The 24,653-nt window shown below is 41.6% G+C and overlaps 1 protein-coding gene across 1 annotated transcript in view; it reads right to left on the bottom strand.

Moving 5' to 3' along the window:
- Nucleotides 1-24,653, bottom strand: part of cdh13 (cadherin 13, H-cadherin (heart)) — a 423,714-nt gene that overhangs the window by 167,893 nt on the left and 231,168 nt on the right. Inside the window, exon 7 of the mRNA XM_085411590.1 lies at nt 10,024-10,168. Within this exon, the coding sequence (XP_085267716.1) occupies nt 10,024-10,168 (145 nt within the window). The remainder of the gene's footprint in view (nt 1-10,023; nt 10,169-24,653) is intronic.

The following is a 24,653-nucleotide window of genomic DNA, read 5'->3' as shown; positions in this document are numbered from 1 at the left end:
TAATAACGATGGCTCTGTAAGTATCCCTGTAAGCCATGGCAGCGAGCCAGAGGGGACAGTGGAAGATGGGACACCTAAATGCAACAGCGACATCAATTATGTTATCATTCCTGCTTGTGTGCTGCATGTTTTTTAATCTAATCTCAAGTCAGAATGTCTGCTGTGAAAAAGATCTGATGGATTTGTAGATTTACTACATAGTCACATGCAATTACATGTGAAGTGACAGGAGATTCAACCTAAGTTGCTCATCCTTTGGCTAAAGCTCTGCTGCATCTGTGTCTCTTTGTGTGTAAGGGATGAGAGCACAGCAGAACAGCAGACCAGAATCAGCCCCCACTCCCTCCACAGCAGGAGATCGGGCCTTAATTACTTGTGATATAAACACAAATTAGTCTGGAACACAGAGATTCAGCTATGAGTAATATCTCCATTTATACCCCATCATGTCCAATTACACAAGATGTATCACCTAGATGTTAGATATAGCTTGTCTGCATGATGTTGGCAACCAAAGATAAACACAAATTACCAAAAGAACATCACATTTCCAGCAACATTAAATTCCACGCCTAAAACTCAAATCTGACGTTTTTCTGCCCGTGAATCCACTAACAGATGCCCGTAATTCTCAAGTGACTCCTAAAGCTACTGGATGCTACTGGAAACACAGTTTATTACTGCTAACACTAGTTTATACGCAGAGATTTCTTCTGACAGAATGCAATTAATATTAGTCATTTATATTCTCTCCGGCTCATGAAATGCATCTTTTACTGTGTATGTGCCCATTTAGCACAGATTTTGTACAAATTTCATGCTGTGACGGATCATGCCTTGAATCTTCTTCCCTTTGTTTGAGCCGTTTGTTAAAATGCTATGATCATCATCATTATTATTATTATTATTATCATTATTATTATTACCTGACTAACTCCACTAATTTCCACAGATGATATTATGCACTGTGGAATTTTACACCGAGGAACATTATTCTGAAGTTGTTGCACACTTTTTTGTAGCTGAACCTCTGAGAAACTCTCTAAGATGTTTTTTGTACCCAATCGTGTTACTGACCTGTTGCTAACTAACCTAATTAGTTGCAAAAGGTTTTTTTTTTTTACTTAGCTGTTTCTTTTCACTACTGCTGACATTTTCAGCCTTTTTTGCCCCTGTTCTAACTTTTTTGACACGTCGCTGCATCAAAATTCAAAATGAGTATATTTTATAAAGTTTCACTGTTTAAACTTTTATGAGATTTGCAAATCTGTTTTTATTATTATCGTTATTATTATTATTATTATTATTATTATTATTTAAAAGAGAACCAAAGCCTAACCCTAAACGTTGGGTTTGATGTTTACGTTGACTATGTAATGTTGTGACGTCCGGTGAAAATCACCAAAACAAACACCTGTGTTTAATCTGTAATTTCAAAAGAGACATTTAAGGCTCACTGATGGACCGTAATTTAAGATCCCAGTTGTAACAAACACTGTATCCTACTGGGTTCACATTTTGGCTCTCATTTTACCCGCAGTCTGATCATTTATGTTACTCAAGTAATTTACTCACATCCTAAATAAATATAGTATCTACTCTGTATACAGTGCAGAAACGATCAATAACACCAACAAATCATGCAAAATTAAAAATAAAATTTTACATCAAATTTAGCAGCACTGGGTCACAGAGATGGTTAATGTTGGGAATTGAGAACCGGTTCTTGTAGAGAATCGGTGCTCGTTAGTCTCCCTCCCGATCGATCGGTTCTTGCCCTCTCTCTACGATCAGCTGATTTCGGTCTACAGCGTGGATATGGACATAACTTTTATTTCTATTGCACAAAAGACTGCGAGCGCGATGGTAAACTGAAGACTGCTCCAGAACAGAAACGACGGCATTATACTGTTAACACAACTTTGGATCCTGGCAAGCAACCTGCACAGACAGCATGCTAACGCTAAGCTAGCCAAGAACCCAGAGTGACGTTAAAGCTGAATAAATGCTGACCCCAGACCAGCGCCGTGATGAAGCGAGCCAAATTTGTTTGAATGTAAGGGATTACACAACCTACATACCAAACTCAGAGGTCTGTTCTGGCAAGCATCCACATGATTGTCCATGATTGTGAAGTGAAGCATAAACTTAGTGTGTGTGTGAAAATCCCAACAACAAATAACACCATTATCATGCAACTATTAACTCCCTCATTCGCAGCCTTGATGCTGTTAGAACTGACTTGGGTAAAATGTGCATATTAATTTGCCACCAAACACAGTCATGTATGAATGTGCTACTACTCCTGTGAGGGAGACATTCTTTACAATTAACAGTGCCTCGCTGTTCTGGAAATTTCTAAGGCTTTCATTTCTAAGTAATTGTTGTTTTGGGGGACAGATTTGCATTCGTTAGACAGTGCAGCTCTGTCAGGCAGAAAATTCAAGGGAGACAAACTGCAGAGTGTCAGGTCTAGCTGGCCGGGAGCAAGACTGTTGGAGTGGTAACCACTTGGTGTGACATTTTTTTCTTTTTTACTACACCAGCTCAGAGATTCAGAGATTCAGAGATTCAGATAGGGGGAATCTGGGTTAACAAGAATGAAATGAAGAGTAAGTCAAAATGCAAAAACCAAAACAAAATCAGAAAACCTCAAAAAGAAGAACGAAGGAAAGCTAATTTAAACAGATTTGAAAAGCAAAGAGACAGCAAAACTGTTTAAGCGTGTTACTGTGCACACAGCTCAAGAGAATGTAGAGAAAATGAAAGAGATAATGTGGAATAAAAACAAAAGATGGTGAGTGGAGGAGTAAACACAGAGTTAGGAGAGGGCTTGCCAGCAGACCCAGGCATTGGCTGTCTTTGTTATCGGTTTGCACAGAAATGTCAGAGCGCTGTGACATTCTCCCCTACAGCTTCCCCTGCTGCCCAGCCACTACTCTGCAGCACACACACCGTGTAGGAGCACATGCACTCGTATTCACATAACCTCATTCATGCACTGCAACATGACACAAATATAGCTTTCATTATTCACTCACACATGCCTGCAGGGCTGAGGCTTTGTTTGTAATGTAGGAAAGATAGCAAATATTGTCGCTGGAAAAAAGAAGGTTTTGAAGGTCAATATTTGGCATGGCCACCTTTTTTCTTGAACACTGCCTAAAGTCTCTTAGGCAAGCTTACTTGTAATTTATTTAAGTATTCTTCAGGAATACCTCTCCGGGTTTCTTGAAGGACGTTCCAAAGCCTTATTGGAAGCCCTTTATTTGATTCTCCGTCAAGATGATCCTACACTGCTCCGGTAACGTTCATGTCCGAGCTCCAGGCAGAGCATCTGCTGTGTGCTGTTCTGTCCAGGTATGCGTTTACTGCATTGGCAATTGCTATGCTGAAAGCTTTTTCCAATCCAAAGCTTTCAGATGATGTTGGACACTCGGTGTACTCGGTGCTAACAATGATTAGAACTAAAAGCACCTTGTGCCACTGATTTTCAGTCTAGTTCTTAGTCTTCATGTCCTGGCGCTCCTTTGTTTATGTGTCGTTTTCTGTTTCCTGTGTACGTCTTTTGTTGTGTCTGTGCCTCGTTCCTCTTAGCTGTTTCCATGTTCCTCTGCTTGTGCATCGTTCCGTCTCCTCAGTCTGTTATGTGTTTCCTGTCTGTGTTTTCCATGTCATGTGTTCTCACAGTCTTCATCTCATTACGTTTCCTGTTTTATTTTGACAGTCTCGTGTTTGCATGTTCAGTGTGTTTAGTTTTGCTTCCCCCGTGGCGTCATGTTCATTTGTGTCAGCTGTGTTTCCACTTCCCTTATTACCCTGCTGTGTCTTCCTTTGTTCAGTGTCAGGTTGTCTGTTGTCTTTTGCGTCATGTCTCCATGTTCCAGGTATCTGTGTGGCCACGTTTATATTTAGAATAGAATAGAATAGAATAGAATAGAATAGAATAGAATAGAATAGCCTTTATTGTCATTGTACAGAGTACAACGAAATTGGAGTGCCACTCCCTTGGTGCAAGTTTCAATAATAAATATAAATGTAAAATATAAAAAGTACAAAAAAAACAATCGTAAGTACTCAAACAATAGTATGTACAATATATACAGGATAGCAGCATTAATATAATGACAGTATGAATAGCAGCATAATATAATGACAGTGACTGTATGGAATAGGTTCAGTTGTTTTTGTGCTTATTTACTACGGTGATAGCTCTGGGAAAGAAGCTATCCCTGAATCTGTTTGTCCTGGTTTTATGTGACCTGTACCGTCGGCCTGACGGTAATAGTTCAAACAGTTGGTTGCTGGGGTGAGAGTGGTCCTTGATGATATTGCCAGCTCTGCTGAGGTACCGAGAGTTTGCAGTGACCTCCAGGCTGGGCAGAGAGCAGCCAGTGATCTTCTGGGCTGTGTTGATGACCCTCTGCAGTACTTTCCTGTCTGCAGCTGAGCACCCTGCATACCATGTTGTTATGCCGTACGTTAGGATGCTCTCTATGGTGGCTCTGTAAAATGTCACCAGCAGCCTCTCCTCCAGGTTGTTCCTCCTGAGCACTCTCAGAAAGTGGAGACGCTGCTGGGCCTTTTTAACCACCGCTGTAGTATTTGCAGTCCAGGAGAGGTCATCAGATAGCTGCACGCCCAGAAACCTCATGGAGTGTACCCTCTCCACACAGCTCCCGTGAATGTAAAGTGGGGCCGGGTCTGCTCTGCCCTTCCTGAAGTCCAAGATAAGTTCTTTAGTTTTCGTGGTGTTCAGTTGGAGGTTGTTAACTGAACACCACTCAGTCAGTCTGTTGACCTCATCTCTGTAGTCCGACTCATCCCCCCTTGAGCTTTCCCAGTTTAGGTTATTGTTTGTGCATCGCTTTGTATTTCTCCTTCAGCCATAATAAACAGCTGGCTTTCACTTAACATTAACGTTCTCATCCTCAATGTTACGGTCCAAAACTTTGTTTTGTCTGCATTTGTCTCCTCTGTTCTCCACTTTAGGAATCTCTGGAATCACCTTGTTTCTCCAAAAACTATTGGGTCTTTATTTTTTTAGATATATTAGCCTTCTTCAGTTTGTCACACAGGTTCTGTATGAGTGATTTCCTTATTTAGCAGTAACAAAGCCTTGGTGTGGTGCAATTACAGTCATCTTAACCCTTTAAGACCTACCATAGAACCAAGTCCGCCAGAGCTTATATTATATGTTTACATGCTGTGGAGCCATTTTTGGGAGCATTTCAAGTTGCTATACATCAATACAACCATTATAACCCAGATTTTAATAATATGTCTGCATTAAGTGCATAGTAATTACATAAATTGCAAAAAAGTGCAATAAACTACAAAAAAATTGAAAATCGTTTTTGTTTTTTAACATATATTTCTAGTTAGAGAAATTTAAGAGGCTTATCCCTCAAAACTGTAAATACAAAAAAGTTGCACAAAATAGTTTCCCACCACAGGAAATTTATTTTGAGTGTCTTCATAGTTTTATTTTTGAAATACACCAATTTTTATATACTGCAGGAAAAACGAAAATAAATATTATAGTGCAAATTAAAAAAAAAACAGCATATGCATCAAAATAAACTATTTCCAGCAGTGCAATATGAGTCCTCAGCATCCCAGAAACGACACAGAAAGTCATAAAGTCAAACATAACTTTTAAAAACACCAGTATAGGCTCATGAGGCCCTGATGGTAAAAAACTACATTTCCGCAAAATGACGTCACTTCCAGTTTTGGGCAGGTCATGGCGGACAGGAAGTGTTACAAACAGCTGATCGGATCGGCAAAGCGTGTTTCTGGAATATTATGTTTTTGTTGCTGCAAGTGCTTTTTATGCAGTTTTTTCAAAGCTATATGTGGAAGGAAACCGTGACCGAGGACAAGCTGATGGCATAAGATGTAAGTACAACTCCTCCGGTTTCATATGCAAAAAAATTATTGCGCTAGCTTACGTGGGTCCGGTTCTACCGGGATTTAAAACTAGTTACGCAAAACAGAGCGTGCAGAACACCGGCTCCAACCGGCTTTAAAGGGTTGAAAAACTTGTGATTAATCACAGTCAATCCATAATTTAACACGAGGGCTTTTTTGGCTTTTTCCCTTTTATAAGTGAAATCACTTAAAATTATATTTTGTATTTAATTTGTCTTTGTCTAATATGAAAAGTTGTTTTATGATCTAAAACATGTAATTGTACATTCTAATATGTAAAAAACTAAGAAATCTTTATTTTCTTTATTGTTTGAGTTTATGTCCAGTAACTTCACTGTTGGATATAATGCTCACTATTCTTACGGCATTTTCTTCTTTGTCCAATAAGAAAAAAAAAAACAGCCACAGAAAAGACATTTTATTGGTGGCCCGCTGCCCCCTTTTATGGTGCTCCACCACTTTTCAACTAAAATGACAAGAAAGAAAGAAAAAGCCAGAGAGAAGCGTGTGCACCTTCAGCACTTAAAGCAGTGCAATAATCATTAACAAATATGTTTTTGTGTTTGCTTCAATCCTCTCACAATCTGCAGTTAATGACCACCAGACGTATAAAAGGGTCAACCGGCTGAATGCATGAACTGAATGACTGATTCATCGTAAACACATCAATAAGGCTGAGCTGACATGTTGAATAAGTAGACTGTTCAGTAGACAGATTTGCAGGCATATGTTAAAAAAACGTAGAGTCTTCAGAACCGCATCCTTCATCTTATCGCTGAGCTCAATTAAGTCTGGCATCCATGGCAACTACAGCACAAAGGAGCTGTCAGATCACACCACACTGGAAATAAAATCAGTTTATCTACTTTGGTTTATTCAGACAGGCACTTTTTTTTAAAGAATACACAATAATTTAATTGCATTTTAAATTTGATCAAGCGGAGCTGCATGATGGTTACTAACAGATGATGTCAGAGCTGACCCAGTAAGCGTTTTTAAATGATATTTCCTGGCACTGAAATAGAAAAGTCAAAGTAAACCTGTCTGCTTAACCAACTCATCTCTAAAAGCTAGTACGATGTGATGGTTCCAGGGTTATATGAGCTCTTGCACCCAGTGGGGCAAACCAATTAAGATTTTCCTGCCTGTCATATTTCCTATTTAATTCCCATAGGCTACTGGTGCTGCTACTGGTGCTGCTACTGGCTCAGACATATACAGTCCAGTACAGGGTGTATCAAGAAGAGCCCATTTTCAAAAGTCTGTATTTTTTCAAGTACTGGACATTTCTGGTGAATTTTAAAATACGTAGCAGGATATTACCTGCAAAGGTTCACAAGTGCTCAGGACACATGAGATATGTCCGTACAATAATCAAACTCTGCCTATATGTTATGAGCAGGTCTGAAGTCACTACAGCCACTGGTGTTGTTACGCTACCAATACCGGCAACCACGTGAACCTCACGAATCCTCTTTCTAGCTACCTGTTTGAGTTATTGGTGATGAATAGCTGTGAATTAAAGCACTCTGGAATATGATTATTGTGTTTGATGCACCCTGGGTTTGTACAGAGTGGGCAGAGAAACATACAGTGACATGTAAACACCTCACACAGACACATGCATCACTGTAATTACTGAAAAAAGCCACAAGCAACAGACGCAGCTTCGAGACATTCTCAGCCTTAGAAACCACATCGTGAAAATGTAGCAAAATAAGAGACCAAAAAAAACAAAGGCATCCAATTATTTGGTATTTTCTTGACATCAGAGCTCAACAGTGAGACTTTTGACATGATTTCTGACATCAAAGTGCGCTTTTGTTTTGACTGTATTATTCTAACAGGATTTAACTGTGCAGTTTGTCGGCCTATTATCTCGTTCTGTACAGCCAGTAATGACATGCTGTTGCTTACCAAATGTATACCATTGCATAAGCAGCGTCTGTATTAGCGATTCATAACACAAGTCAGCATGAAGTTGTCAACAGCTCAAAACGTCTCTGTGGGAAGCCATGTGTGTGTGTGTGTGTGTGTGTGTGTGTGTGTGTGTGTGAGTGTGAGTGTGTGTGTGAGTGTGAGTGTGTGTGTGAGTGTGAGTGTGTGTGTGTGTGAGTGTGTGTGTGAGTGTGAGTGTGTGTGTGTGTGAGTGTGTGTGTGAGTGTGAGTGTGTGTGAGTGTGTGTGTGTGTGTGAGTGTGTGTGTGTGTGTGTGTGTGTGTGTGAGTGTGTGTGTGAGTGTGTGTGTGTGTGTGAGTGTGAGTGTGTGTGTGAGTGTGAGTGTGTGTGTGAGTGTGAGTGTGTGTGTGTGTGTGTGTGAGTGTGAGTGTGTGTGTGTGTGTGAGTGTGAGTGTGTGTGTGAGTGTGAGTGTGTGTGTGTGTGTGTGTGAGTGTGTGTGTGTGTGTGAGTGTGTGTGTGTGTGTGTGAGTGTGTGTGTGAGTGTGTGTGTGTGTGTGAGTGTGTGTGTGTGTGTGTGTGTGTGTGTGTCTCCTGTGCCTGGTGACTCATCCATCTTATCCGGGAAGCTCTGTTGGTGATTAAGGTGTTTAGGAGTTTGCTTTTTGTGTTCACAACGTCAGAACAAACACAGTGAGAAGCATCGTGTATTTATTTTACCATTTGTTCTTCTAATCATACAACTTTATATTTTACATTGACTGCATTTCTCCCAGAGGGTCTGTAGGTGTATACCTGCCCAACAGGGACACACGAGCATCATCAGCACCATGGACAGCGCAACTATGACAGATGAAAACACATTATGACACTTTGCTCGTATGCACTGACACAAGTAAAAGACACAATAGTCGCTCCTGTTTGTCTTCAGAAAGCAGTGCATCCATTTGTGAAAGTTTGAAACAGCTTAAGTAACCCACTTTTATGTGACATAAATTGAAATGTGTTCACTACAATAAACCATTTAACGCCCAAACAAAACTTGGCAGAACGCACCAAAAGACATTTTGTGCAAAATGTTACCACCTCCGCAAATTATTGCCTATGAATCATGTTCTATATAACCCGTGAAGAAAAAGCAACAATTTTTTCAATCTGAAGTTTCAGCTTTATGCATAGACATCCTGCATTTCTATGCAGGTGGCAGAAGGTGAGCAAAATAGGACTTTTTGAAATCATGTACGTCTGAGCTGCATTTATTTATATTCTGGGCTCGAAGTGCGAAGCTGTCACATTAAAAAAACAACAGTTATAGCAGTGACAGCAGCTCAGAGAACGGGAAAGGAAGCGATGGTGACAAAGTGACAAATACATCTAAGAGAATATCAACATTTACACCAGAAGTCAAAGGTGAAGAGTTTTCATAAAGGCTCTGCCAGCCATGCCTCAAAATGATTTATTTTGAAACACTTGACCGTGAGATGTTCGCAGCAGAGATGGGAAGAGAATTTACTGCAACAGCTGCAAAGTCTATAACAGATGTGACAAGATCACATTTCAAGCAACCACATTTAAAAATATAACAAAAATAATTTACCAAATGACCTGAATAATTATCTTAATTTGCTAGAAACTCTTGTTTGGCTTATGTAGACACATAATGAAAATTCTGATAAAGTAGAGACTAAAGTCACAATATTTGAATTTGCTGTTTAACACTCTCAATACCAATAATAACACAGTACAGAGAGCCTATGCAACCAACAAGATTTCTTTTACTTCAATGTCCTTTATTTGTCTGTCTCTGTTTCCAAGGATACCATTACCCAAAAAGTGCTGCCAAACGATGTAAATGTTGTAAAAACAAAACAAAACTCATATCTGTATTGCGGTGTATAAATATGAAAACACCAATACTTGAATTCATACAAACAGTAGCACAGAAGAAGTTCACTGCTTTCACTAATGATATTGGACTTTATGTGATTTTATGATTAAGGTTAGCAATGTGATACTGACTCTGCCACAAACCACACAGCTCAGGACAGAAGTATAAATGTCATCAACACAACCTTTTCTTGCTGCAGATCATAGAACATCTCAAGTGTAACAGCCACACTATGTGTAACATTATTGTGTAGTTAAACCCATTTAGACCTCAGTTCTGTCCAGAGTCCCTCAACAGTCACCTACCTGTAGGGGATCCTTCCAGCACCTCTCCTGTGTACCGTGGTTCTTTGAAGATGGGACGGTTGTCATTTTGGTCAATGACATTAATCCTGAATACTTGTGGTCCCTCGATAAGGTTTCCACTGTAGTCTGTGGTCGATACCTCCAGCTGTGTGAAAGAACACAAAGACGAGTTAAAGACATTTTGTTTTCCAGTTGTCGACTAACTTTTATTTAGAGCGTTCTTCATAGAACTGCAGGTAAGCTCAAATGATGTGCTGTTGTCTCACCGCTCTTTAAATACAAAGCCATTTGTCAGTAAAAATGTGTTTTATATTCGTCTATACGTAACAATGATGCTTGGTAGCTGAAAATGACCATAAAATAACTGACACCATAACAGACACAGATAGAACATCCACTAGAAATAAAAAAAAAAACATAGCTAGATCAATAAACAAAAACAAAACATTATCCACTGATTTCCATTTCACTGAGTAAAATAAGCATCTGATCGCCTACAACCCAGAGGAAACCACAGTTTCCCCCAGGAAGAGAAATGCTGATTAGGACACAAATACCATCATCCCCACAATCAATCACAGAGGTGGAAACATTACTTTGGGGCTGTTTACCTACTGAGGGGCCAATGGATTCAGCCATGAACCATAACATTGAGGATGAGAACCTCCTTCTTTCAGCCAGAACACTTTAGGATTTAGAGAGTTTCTGTCAGGAGCAGTGAGACACGTTTCCTCCTTAGATGAGTGCAAACCTGGTGACCAACTTCAAGACACATCCTGCCCCGTGACAAAGGCTTCTCCATGAATACCAAGTGTTGCTTTATTTGGGGATCAAATACTTATTTCACGTAATGGCTTGCAGTCCACTGTGGCCTCTTTTTTTATGACTATATATGTTGTATTCTTTGTGAGCACTCACAAAAATACCCATATAAGACATAAGGCAAACACTGATAACATATAAGACTTATCCTGTACTTATTTAGTTTACCTCCTTTACCTCACTGAGGGATCTTGTATTGGCCTACATTAAATATTAATGTTTGCAGTTTTCCTTATGCTGCAGTACTTCTTGTGATTCAAGTGTAGCATGACATCCCAGTGTACTTCAGACCCAGCAACACACTCAGACAGAAACTGGTTCACCCAAAAGACAAAACTCCTAAAAACAAACTTAACAATGTGGTGTTTGCTGTACAGTGCAGCGAGGAATGCTCAGACCAAAAAGGCTAGGCAGCGCCTGTATCACCTACGACAACTGAGGAAGTTCAGGGTCTCTCCAAAGATCCTCAGGATTTTCTATACAGGCGCTGTGGAGAGCATCCTCACACAGAACATGACATCGTGGTTTGGGAACAGCTGTGTGAAGGACCAAAAAGCTCTCCAGAGAGTGATCCGTACAGCAGAACGCTGCTGCAGGATTGCTCTCCCCCCGCTTCAGGACACCTACACCAGGAGATGCCGGACTAGAGCAGCGCAGATACTGAAGGACCCGTCCCATCCTGGCAACAAACTGTTCCAACTTCTGCAATCTGGTAGAAGGTTCAGCATCTTCCGGGCAAGGACAGAGAGACTCAAGAAGAGCTTCTATCCCCAAGCCATCCGTGCCCTAAACACACACACCCGCCCTCTCACATCATCTATAATTGACTGAGACAGGACTCTTCCAGACACTAAACCAAGGCACAATGTACATTTCAATTCCTTTAATTTTAAATATGTTTATATTGTCTATCCTGTAAAATAGTCAGATGTCTATTCATATTAATGTACAGAATTCACCTGCTTGCTGCTACTACTGCACATTCACCCAGTGTATATACTATATATATATATATATATATATATATAATGTTCTTCCTCTACACCCCCCCCCCCCCCCCATTTTTGCACATGTCGAGGAGCGTGTCAGGCTACATTTCACTGTGTGTTATACTTGTATAACTATGCATGTGACAAATAAAGAACCTTGAACCTTGAACCTTCACCTCTACATTGGAGAGACCAAACAGCCACTTCACAAGCGCATGGCACAACATAGAAGAGCCACCTCCACAGGACAAGACTCAGCAGTCCATCTGCATCTAAAGGTCAAAGGTCACTCGTTCAAGGATGCCAATGTTCACATTTTGGACAGAGAGGACAGATGGTTTGAAAGAGGAGTGAAAGAAGCCATCTATGTCCACTGTGAGCGACCATCTTTGAACAGAGGCGGGGTTTACGACACCAACTCTCTGCCATCTATAATCCAGTTTTGAGATCCCTTCCCAGACGCCTTAACGCCCACTCACATCCTGGGCCATCTGACCTCAGGAATTCGCATGATAAGGTGGGGCCAGGTTTCACAATGAACACACCCGAAACTCTGGCTGATTGGGACCCACACCTGTTTTCACACCTCGGCTCAGGTGATTAGAGGATCATCAGGGGGTCCTTGGTCCCTCTTTAGGGGGAAACTCCCACTGGGTTTAAATCTGGGACTCTCCACTATTTGACCTTAGAACTGAAGAAGCTTCTTGGATGAGAGGTGAAACGTCTTCAAGCAACTCAAAGAAGTCCAGACGCTTTTGTTTGCAAGCTCCTTTGACTACGATGACCTGGATGACTGAGAACCTTCACAGACATATGCTAAGAAACATAATTACAATGCTAGCACGGCAGTTTTTAGCAGGTGATAGCATGCTAACATTAATTAACACTAAATCCAAATGCAGGTGAGGCTTCAGGGCATTTCGTTGACTTTGGCGGTATTTTATCAAAGGTGGACGCCAAACACACGTTGGTGGCTTTTAAGGAAGAGAATAATTACAATCATCAGCTGTGGGGAGCTTGAGTCTTTCCACAAATCCCAAAGTGATCCATCAGAGATTACAGTGTTAGGATCAACAGTACCATGCAAGACAAGTTACTGAAATCATCAATTTATAAAGGTTTGTTTTTTTCATTTAAGTCTTTAGATGAAATGTACTCTGCTAAAACATAAACTGAGGTGAAACATGACCATCTATGTTCACTTTACAGAAGTTACATCCTTGTTTGGTTATTTTCAGTTTCATGTACGGAGAAAGTCAACTCAGTTTCACACAAGTCTTTCTTGCACTTAATTGTTATTACTGACAAGAAGTATTTGACTTGGATGAGTAGCTGCACTGATGCCAAAACACATTATGTACAGACTACACTGGAATCTTTCCACTTAATCGGCTACATGTAAAAACACTAAAAGTACCAGCGTCAAATTAATTTGGATGGCTTAGTGTGATGACCATGAAAAAAAACATAATTAATAAATTATTAATAAAAATGTAGAGGACTCAGTTTTATGCTTTGTTCTTTGTGCTTTTATTTTCCCCTCCCGTCTTACAGGTGCTCGTCGATGTGGAGCATCGGGTATTCGTCCAACTGTGACCCCTCGTTCACCTTTCGGTAGGCGACACATCTGTCTTTACCACAAGAACTACTACTCTGGCCCCAACTCATCTCGTTCTTTAACCAGGCTCAGCTCCACAGTTTTATCATACTTAATCCGCACCAACAACTGGGTGGGTTTTTCGTGCTTGTGAGTGTCGCGACTCCCTCTGTACTGTCCCTAATCAATTCAAAATGTGGGAATGTCTGTGCAGCTACAGGGCACGCAGTTTGACCATCTATTTCAATCACTTAGTCAAAGATTGAGTGTAGCGTGTCATCAAGAGTCTGTTCTAGTGGAAAATCTGTGGAGTGGGTTACTGGGACTGACAGCACCTCCAGTAAAGGCCCCACCATCCCCTCCTCCACAGTCATATTCAGACAACCCTGCATCAACGCTGAATGCAGCACCAACTCTGGATGTCCCTACCAATCGTGAACACGCCTCCACACACTGGGTTCATTAATCTACTGAACCCTGGCCAATTCATTCCCAAAATTAAGGGGTGTGTCCACCCCAGGCTAACCCTGGCCTTCAGTTTATGCGTTTTCTCTGATGCTTAATTTCCACTGGCACTAGAGGATACAGTGGAACCCCGACTTACGAATACCCCATTTAACGAAAAATTCAAGTTACGAAGGCACTTAACGGCAATATTTCTGCCCGTGTTACGGCAAAATGCCCACGTAACGAAATCTGCTGGCTCTGATTGGCTGAGCCCAGAGTGCCTACAATGCCCACAATGCCTTCCGAATCATGTGACAACCCCCTTGGCTTTCGTACTTGCGCTTCGCTGTTCCACTTGAACAACGTATTGTTGTTGCAGTTAGCAATTAGCCTATAGCCTATCGTTCACTCAAAAGGCAGGATGGATGCTTCGACCCTCGGGAACGAATTAATATCGTAAGTCGGGGTTCCGCTGTATTTGTGAAAATCCCCATATAGGCACCTAACCTCCAACCACTCTGCCTAGAAATATGCACCTGGATGAACAAGGGTTTGGTGGACCAGGGTCTGAATGTAGCCCGAGTCCACCAGCCGGTGAGCCCTCCACAAACTGTTCCAGGGCCCCGTTGTTTAGCAGCTGAATCTGCAACCGCCTGGCTGCAGCCGCCCTGCAGAGGTGAAGGGCCGGTCCTACTGCAACATCCGCCCCTTGCCCCCCTTGCTAATGACAACCCCAAAGGAGGTCTTCACCCTGGCATTGTAGGCCTCTCCCAACAGCAATGTCAACAAACAGAGGACCCACTCCTCCAGCCACCGGAAAGGCTCTGCCCTGGCTTCAAAGACCTCTAACAAACCCTGGGGGTCAAGAATCATCTACAGGCGGCGCAACAGTGGTCCCTCGGAGGAACCAGACCAAGCGATGAGGTTTTCCAACACCTCCGTCTGCCACTCAGCCTGGTCCTGCAGCACTTCCAGTTGTTTACGGATGCACTGCCTCCTTCTCCTGTTGCATCACCAGAATCTCAGCCAGTGCCTGAGCCGGCTGCCTGGGTTGGGGCTTCGACATGCAGCCAGACTTCAGGACTACTGTTGAAGGTCTAGCACAACTCTGTTTTATGCTCGTGTTGTTTGTGCTTTTATTTTCCACTCCTGCACAGTCACGATTGCTTTTCAGCAACTGTCTTGCACCCAGTGATTGACAGTCTGCTTTCATTTCTGCTCCTGTTGTTATTCTGTCAGCTGATCCGACTTGTCCTCTTTCTGGCCCCGATGACTACTGAAACAGGGAAGGTGTGATTAGATGATGTTCATAAGCTGTGGTGTTCACGTGGTGTCAACCTTCCCCTAAAACCAGACCCCGAACCCACTGCTCTACTCCTCCTCTGCACCCACCAACCACACCCTGCCAGAAAAACCTGAGTAGGCAACTGCTGTCTCTCTTTTTCCTCTTATGAAAGGTTTTCTCAGCAATGTTCTCTTTTGTTTACTGCAGTTAGACAAATTAATGGCTGGGAAACAATGTGGGCCTTTTTTTATCCACTAACTGCATATGTGGCACATTTGAATACAATGAATTGACTAGTAAAACTAATATGTCTACAGCCTGCATCCCAAACTGCACTTCGGGGAGCCTGCGACTGAACATATAATGATATTTCCTTTTAGGATTAGTTGTGATATAATCTAAGCATGCAGTCTTTTTAAATCATGTCGGCAGATGAGCCTGTACCCATGAGGTCTGCAGTTTTTATTCTTTAAAGGTACTATGTGTAATTATCTCATTTCTATCTAAATCTCTAAAGAGGCTAAAGAGATCTGTTCACTTCCTGTATTACTGATGCTGGGCTGGAGAGAAAGTGAGTCAAAGACTTTCTCCTCTATCTCTAGCATCACATTATCAGCCTTTCTTCTTCCTATCAGCAATGCATGGCATCACACAACCTCCCTATCAAGGGTCATCCCACTACTCTCTCGCTATCTTATTCCACCGACTTCCTCCTCCTTTGTCCTTCTATCTCTCTATCACCATAATGCCTAGAGCATATATTTTAATGGGCATAAATGCAGCTGAACTAAGTGTTTTAGGTGTAAGGGGCCTAATAGCTTCATATCTTCCTTCTGCTGTGAGAATGTACCATGGGAGGCTTTCCTTGAGAGGGACCATTTCCACCTCTAGCTTCATCATTAGATGAGATTCAGCGCTTTTGCATGATGATCTCCACACATGTGACTTCATCCTATCCATAGAGCGGCTCGCAGAGAGGTTCACACGTACTTAGAGCCAAACTATTTGGCCAAGTTAAGAACTTCGGGACGTACACGTAAAATGAGTTGCCTCCGGATGCCAACGAGCAAACTGTATCTCCACGACTTCAGTTACTCACGCAGACACTTAGATACACACATTAATACATGTGCACAGTGTAGGATTTCATCTCAGCGTGTCTGAGCTCTAATGAGAACATAAGCTGTGAGGTGTCTATGCAGAGTTAGATCATTTGAATGTATTATCACACCAACAGCACAGCAATAACCTGTTTAACAGAAGGAGGGAAACGATAATCAAACACATACTGCCACATAAAAAAGGATGTCTTTCAAACAAAGCCAGCCTACAACTGCTGATTTACACAACTTTATTTGATCCACGCAGAAGCTACTGCTTATGCAATGTGCAGATATCTTAACTCTGCTCTCCCACAGCAAACTGTACTTTTTTATGACCAGAGACTAGAAAACTGTATAATGACAGACGCAATGAGGAGATACAGCTTCACAGGAAATTAACGAAAATATTGAAAAACGTATTTTTTTAAGATTAGTAAAATTGAAATGGAGGAAAAGGCAAATCCAGCTGTACTGTAATTTCTTAAATGATATTAAATGTTCCTCAAAACATTTAACATAAAAGAGAAACATTAGTGAGTGTATATGCAGACAGACAGTAAGTCATTTATATATAAATATTCCCGCTCGCCCCTGCGGGTGGTCCCTCCTTCAAGCTCGATCCTCTACCAGAGGCCTGGGAGCTTGAGGGTCCTGCGCAGTATCTTATCTGCTCCTAGACAGAGATCTCGGATGTTGTTCCTGGGATCTGCTGGAGCCACTCGATCAGCTCGGGAGTCACTGGGATCACTGTTACCTTCACCCTCCGCATCTTATCGAGCTCTTCTCCGAGTCCTTGGTACTTCTCCAGTTTCTCGTGTTCCTTCTTCCCGATGTTGCTGTCATTCAGTATCGCTACGTCGATCACTACGGCCGTCTTCTTCTGTTTGTCCACCACCGTTATGTCTGGTTGGTTAACCATCACTATTTCACCATTTTGTCCATCTGTATCTGGAAGTCCCACAGGATCTTAGCTCAGTCATTCTCCACCACCCTTGGGGGCATCTCCCATTTTGACCTCGGGACTTCCAGGCCATTCAGCACAGATGTTCCTGTACACTATGCCGGCCACTTGGTTATGGCGTTCCATGTATGCCCTGCCTGCTAGCATCTTGCACCCTGCTGTTATGTGCTGGATTGTCTCATCTTTACACAGCCTGCACCTGGGGTCTGCCTGGTGTGATAGACCCCAGCCTCTATGGATCTTGTACTTAGTTCCTGTGCTGCCATGATTAGTGGCTCTGCGCCATCCATCCATCCATCCATCCATCCATCCGTCTAGAATATATATATGTCAACCTTAAAAAATATATTTAAAAATGACTTAACTGAATTACTGTCCATCTGCATATATTTTGACTAACTTCTCTGTTAGCATAAACCAAAAAGGTTACTAAACTGTAGAAACTGTAAACAATGAATATGATGCAGTGCAGGTTGTATATGCTATGGAACTGGGTCAGAGAGAAAAAATAACAGCAGCTCTGTGTTTTGATGCATTGAACCAAAAAAACAAAAACAAACCTTTCCTATCTTGCAGGATTGAGTAACAGTAGCATGTGTAGCATTTTCTTTCCACTCATTTTGGCAGTGCTAATACTACTGCTGGGTCACCTCTAAAAGCTATTTCCTTACAATCGCATTAAATAATCCTCAGTGCTCAAAGTCCTTAATGTCTGGAAGCTTGCGGATCCACTCCTGTGGTGCCTTCCTCTTCCTCTTCACGACTGTGTTTAGAAAGACTGCAGAGAAAATGTGTTTATCATTTTGCTTGACATGTGGGAATCTTTGAAATACTGTAATACTTTTGAGACCCAACCGGCTTCCAGCAAATTGCACATACGAGATATACTGTACACACCGCCATCATCAGTCACTCCTCCCTCCAGGGAACTGGGAATTCCAAACAATAACAGTAAAAAAAGAAATGAAGGTGGTGGTTAAAACTGAACAGGAGACTGCATAATATATACTTATTAAGTACTTGGATGCTTCATTCAGCAACAACAGACTTGTCAGAGTCATTACATCCCTCACACAGATTAACTCTAACTTCTGCTCAAAAAGCAGATGCTTCTTTGTCCTCTTTCAGCCCAGTATTGAAAATTAACATGTGTGCAAGATGAGATACGTAATTTCATTTACTGCTCAGGGCGAATTAGCAGAGATGGCTCCTGATGCCAGTCAGTAAGGGTACTGATAATAACTTTGTGATGATTGCCTCTGCGCTCGTGACTCTATCAAGTTTGAGATTGTGTCAGAACAAGTCGAACATGACGCAGAGCTGAGATGATTAGCACACAGAAACAACGGCATTTGTTCCCTTGGAGTGGTCTCGATTTGTATGGAGATCAACTAAATGTCTGAATAAAGGTTGCATTTATTTGTTACTCGAGTGTTCGTCATCAAACTATTCACCACAAATATACAGAGGTTTGTTTATCCTAAATTAAAGGGATATTAAAGGAATTTTCTAATCCATGTAAGGGTTTGAAATGTAGCGCCATCCTTTTGAGCGTGGAAAGGACTTTATTGGATGCCATTATTCAACACAGATGAGCGTGATACTGAGTAACCAGAACTCAGCTTGTTTGAAACTAGTGGGATTGATGTGTTAGATTGGACTCTTGCATCATTCCAGTCGTTAAAACATCAAATCAGGGAATATCTTTTGGATGGAGAGTGTTCACTCTCTCCTGTAGACTTATAGAGGCTTTAAATATGTTCAATATGTCCTTTAGCTTTTACAAAACTGTTAAATCACTTTTGTTGCTTTGCTTTGTTGGTGTTTTGTTGATACGACGGTATCCCCCGCATACATCTGTAACTGGAATATTTAAATGTGCATTTAATTCTGGAATTCTCTGGTTTGTGTGCATGCAAATATCAAATATTCCTTTTCTTTTTACTAAATACGGAGGAGGTCTTTGTGACATAGTCGTATAGGCTGAGGTGTGAACTAAAGCCCCAGCCAATTTGACACACGGTTTATTGTGGAGGAAGCACAGGAGAAGGTAGATGAGCTGAGGTAGTTTCATCACAACCTTAAACACAGACAAGAAAAGGAAGAGTGAAAAGGAAAGTGCTGAAAGGCACCGAGTCATGCATATGGAAGTGCCTCTGCTGACTTCCACTGCCATTGCCTCATTTCACATTCATCTCCTCCTGAGCCATTCAAGTAGCCCTCCCTTTGCTGAGGAGGTGAATTCAAAGGGTCTCTGCCTCGCCTGCCATTTTCTTAAGATCCCAGTGAAACTGCTCTGCGGTAGCTGGAAGATGAATAGCACCCTGCGCCTCCCAAACAGTCCTGTGGCTCAGCCTTCATCAGTGGGTTTCACTCCACCCCGGTCGTGGCCTAACACAGACAGACCACAGGTGGGAGAACTTTCCCACCCCCACACTTTCCCCATGTTCAGCTTTCAACAAAGCAAACAGGCGTGTTCTGATCACTGAATCTTGCAGAATTTATTAGTGAATGAAATCGAGCACTGCAATGACACACGCCTGGCCTACGAGGGGAAAACACAGCTGGGGCTCGATGGTTGGTGGGTGCTGTCGTCCAGGTGTGCAAACTAAGAGAAGAGATTAAACCTGAGATTTAGTGTGCAGGGTGATAAAAATACGCTGTTTAGTTTAAGGTATTTATTTCATATTGCTGTTTATTTCTAACTGAACGTCCACATTAAAGTTCTCGAGCTTTAAACTTGATAAACATTAAAGCGGTTTTAGTAACGTGTGACAACAGGTTGCATGAAGAAAAGCAGAGCAACGTCTAAGATACAGAAAACTGCAACATAGTTTGCTGCCCCGTTAAACCTGTTTCACAACACAGCCAGTTTTCAAATAATATAGCATCATTGAAACGTGCTCATTTTGAATTATGTTCAAGAGATGTGGAAGCTTATATTTAAGAGAGAAATATTTATTTGTGAACCAGTTTTTGGTACATCTCTATCCATCTAGCTTCTTCATTATTGTTATTCATCTTTTTGGTTTTGTATTTTCTCTTCTTCTCACAAGTTAAAGCTAACCTGTCGCTCCAGTAGCAACGCTACACTTTCAGTTAAGAGAAAAATACGTCGCAATAGATCGCAATAACAATAAAGTTCAATACATGCTTCAGCAAATTGGCCCACTCTCCTCACACACTGACATTTTTCAAATGGTTCACAAAACAATTTCCTGCGTGTTGAACTTCTGAATCTTCTGGTGAATTTCAAAGACGTTACATTATAAAAGAGTCATTATCTACAGGCAGCATTGCTTTGAATGGTGCATCAGGGCAGCTGCTCCAAAGTGCACTAATGTCAGCAGCATTTCTAGAAGGGCAGTACTTGAAGCCTTGCATACTATTGCTTTGCAGAGCTGCTGACAAAGATATGGAATATTTTATTATCTAAATATCAACTGGTACACAATAAATGTTTGATATTTAAAAAAATACATCTCTCTTTGACTGTCATAACAGGATTACCGTAATTGTCGGGCTATAAGCCGCTACTTTTTGCACAAGCTTTGAACCCTGCGGCTTTTAGTCAGGTGCGCTTTGTAGTCCTGGAAATACGGTACATATTTATACAGTTCCTAATAGCCTTAAGGTCATCACGATCTAGTGAGATGAGATGCAGTGTCACACTCGAATAGAAAAATACTTTAAAAATCGTGATGTGACTGATATACGACAGCATTCTCATACCGACGATGTGTCACACATAGTGACGCGAAAGGTACCCCTCCACGTCCTTATGAAACGCTCTGGAACTCTAACCTTAACTATAACCTTAGATTTATAGATTCATTCCAACCCGCTCTCATGCCTCGGAGCGCGTAACATAGCGACGTTTTGGGATGAGAACATTTTGGATACACGTATCTTTATCACCAAAAAACAAATCAAACGTATAGATGTGGCAGAGACAGGCAACAACTACATCCAGGTTAGGAGTCCATTAAATCACGCGGACGAGAATGAGCAGAAACATCAGTGATGCAGCAGCTCGTCTGGCTCACGCTGCAAACCAGTCCACATGTGAAACAACAAATGTGACCTTGACTTTGACCTTGAGCACAACGTGGATAAAGACTCACTGAATGATCACTGTGTTTAAATAAATTCTGTCCAATACTGTAGAAGATGGAATGATTCTTGAACAAGAATTTTGTTGTTGTGGTATTCATAGAACTTTTGTGTTCTGCTTTGTATTATGTTTGTATTATGTTTCCTCTAAGATATTGCAGTTCTGCTAAGTTATTCCATTTTAGCAAACTTCTTTTGCTTCTGCAAAGTTTTTACAATTTCTGCAACTTTTCAGCTTTTTCAGCTACTTTTTGCATACAGCTTCAGCTTTAAGCATCCACACTGCATTTTCGCAGGAAATGCAAATTTTTCTAGTTATTTTATCTTTTCATTTCACTATCAGAAAATAAATAAATAAGCGGTCATCTTTCAAAACTGCTTCAGCAACTGTTAGAATAAACTGAACGAATAACATCTTACACGCTTACCGGCTAAAAGAGGCCGTTAGTCAGAATGAAACAAAATGAAAAGAATCAACATGTGAGTCGAGGCCAAGGACATGCAAAAGTGGAAAAAGCACGAGACTATGCTAACAAAACACTTGATGAAAAAGGTACATAAAGTTATGAAGCTATTTTCAGAAAACAAAAATTGTGAAAAAAGCAATAACAACATCGGAGAGAAATGGAACAAAAAGAAAAATCCAGTTTGTAGCGGCTCCTCATGTTTACTATAAAAAGAAGTGAAAATGTCATTTTGTCTCTTCACAGAAGCAATCAAAAAGTCCATAATGAGTTAGTCTGGGTGTTTCGCAAAGTGTTTTTATTATGTCCTCGAGTATTATACTAATGCAGACAAGATAATAAAAAACAAACAAACCACTGCTTACCTAACTAGTCAATTGACTGTTCACATGAAGGTCAAAAACATGCTATCTCAAACTAAGGGATAAAGGAATAAAGGACCTTCATACAAACTGGGAAACTATTGCTAAACACATCATGGATTTAAAATGTTTCTTAAACAGCTCCTGTTACTTGTAAATTGCTACAAGGGCCATGTAATTGTCCAAAATGTCTTGGTACACTGAAGCATTAAGAGATCCTTTAGTTCCCAACTTTATAGTTGGGATAATGCAGTCAGACAAGTACTGCCGAACCCAGACTTGTTCATCGGATTGCCAGACAGAGAAGGGTGATTTGTCAATCCAGAGAACACGGCTCCAATGCTCTAGTGTCCAGTTTGGTACCGGGCCTCGAGAGTTAAGGCTCGGGTGTGAAATTTATGGTTTTTATGTTTGTTTGTTTTTTATTGTTTTCATCGTTAACTCGGTTTCACTGGGTCTTTTCCTGTGTGTTACGAATAAATCTTCTTTCTTTTGGTATCGGTACTGGTTTTATTTTGTTGTATTTATCCACGAGACCTTAAAGGCCAGTCCGTGAAAATATTGTCGGACATAAACCGGTCCGTGGTGCAAAAAAGGTTGGGGACCGCTGCTTTACACCACTGCATCAGGCACTTTGCTTTGAACTTGGTGATGTGAGGTTTGGATGCAGCTACTCAGCCATGGAAACTCATTCCATGAAGCTCTCTACACACTGTTCTTGGGTTAATCTGAAGGCCATGTGAAGTTTGGAGGTCTGTAGCAATGAAGTCTGTAGAAAGTTGGTGTCCTCTGCGCATTATACAGCTCAGCATTCGCTGATCTCGCTTTGTGATTTTACGTGGCCTACCACTTTGTTGTACGGTGCTGTCATTCCCAATCACTTCCACTTTGTTATAATACCGCTTACAGCTGACTGTGGAATATTTAGGAGCGAGAAAATTTCATGACTGAACTTGTACAGGTGGCATCCTATCACACCCTGCTGGAATTTACTGAGCTCCTGAGAGCGAGCCATTGGTTCACACATTTTTATAGAAGCAGTCTGCATGCCTAGGTACTTGATTTTATACACCTCTGGTCATGGAAGTTATTGGAACACCTGAATTCGGTGATTTGGATGTGTAAGTGAATACTTTTGGACTGCAAGAGCTGCGAGAATCACTCAGAGTGCCAGATTGCAGATCTTGGAATGAGCGAGCCAGAGCAAGGTGCAGTGCAACACGAAGACAATCTAGACATCCTTGTGTGCGCTGTTACTGCTGTGCACAGGGTTTTCATCTCTTAGTAAATTTCCCAGAAAAACATCACATCAATCCCAGCGATTCAGTTTCATGTGCCTGAAGTAATGATGTGGCCATGGGAGTAAAAAACAAAAAGCAGAGACGCCATTTGATAATAGTCTTTCCCTAATTAAGTTTCTCAGTCATGTGAAGCACGCCCTGGTTTTCTTTAGTGAATCAAATTTTGAATCTTTTCTAACAATTCCCTTTGTGTTAACAGTCCCTTTGTATTCTTTTAATTTTACATCGTTCTGTCTGCACTTTTAAGGAACAAGCGGGACGGCAGATGCCCTCGCTCGGTTTCATTCATTCTGATTCAACTCGTCTTTTCTCCTCCCTGCTGTCACCCCATTTCTTAGCATCTTAATATGCACCTTCTGTCCTTCCATTATTCATCGCGCATATCACCGGTCCCACTCAAGCTCTGCCTCCTGCCTTTCTCATTTCCTCGTCCCTCCTTCGCTTGTTACCTTTCTCGATTCAGAAGAAATAACCGCAGCTCTCGTCCCGTATTCGCCGCACCTTCCCTCCATCGCGTTGTTTACCTGCCCTCCCACTTTAACTTTTTTCCCTCCTTTAATCCCCCTTTCATCTTTTTCTCAACACACCATGCACCTGCCTCCGCCCTTCAGCCGTTCTGCCTTCTGTTTTCCGCCCCCTTACTTCCGTCTCATACTTAATCTTCACTCAGCCTTTCCCCTGTCTCCACATCCGACCCTCTATCTCTTCCCTACCAGCATTCTTCTTCTCATCCTCCCACACTCAACCATCCATTAGAAACTGTGTGTGTGTGTGTGTTTCTCTTTGTTTTCACATGTGCAAATTTGTGTGTCTGTGTGTGTGTGCTTTCTCTCCAGGGCAAGATGTTCATTACGGTGCGGAGGTTAGAATGATGACGGTGGTAATAAAGATAAAAAGTCGTCAGAAAGATACTGATCAAACATCTCTCAGAGGCAGCGTGTGTGCATGCATGTGCGGTACGAATATGTGCTTATATACACTATGCGTGTGTGTGTCCTCTGTGCCATGTTGCTTAAGGCCGCATATCCCCCCCCCCCGAAAGGACACGTTTTAGAGCGGCCTCGTTTTAAGGTCCCTCAAAATTTACAGAACAGAGGAGTTTGCGATTTTTGTTTAGTGAGCACTGCTGTTAATTGGAGTTGCTCCAGGCTGTCCTGGGTGAAACAACATGAACAGCAGTGAGCAA

The sequence above is a fragment of the Rhamphochromis longiceps genome, linkage group LG7 (genome assembly GCF_057381845.1).
Source record: "Rhamphochromis longiceps isolate RC_006_pf linkage group LG7, R_longiceps_female_GT1.1, whole genome shotgun sequence".
NCBI classification, from domain to species: Eukaryota; Metazoa; Chordata; class Actinopteri; order Cichliformes; family Cichlidae; genus Rhamphochromis; species Rhamphochromis longiceps.
Note: the sequence above shows the minus strand (reverse complement) of the source record. Positions and strands in the feature narration are given on the sequence as shown.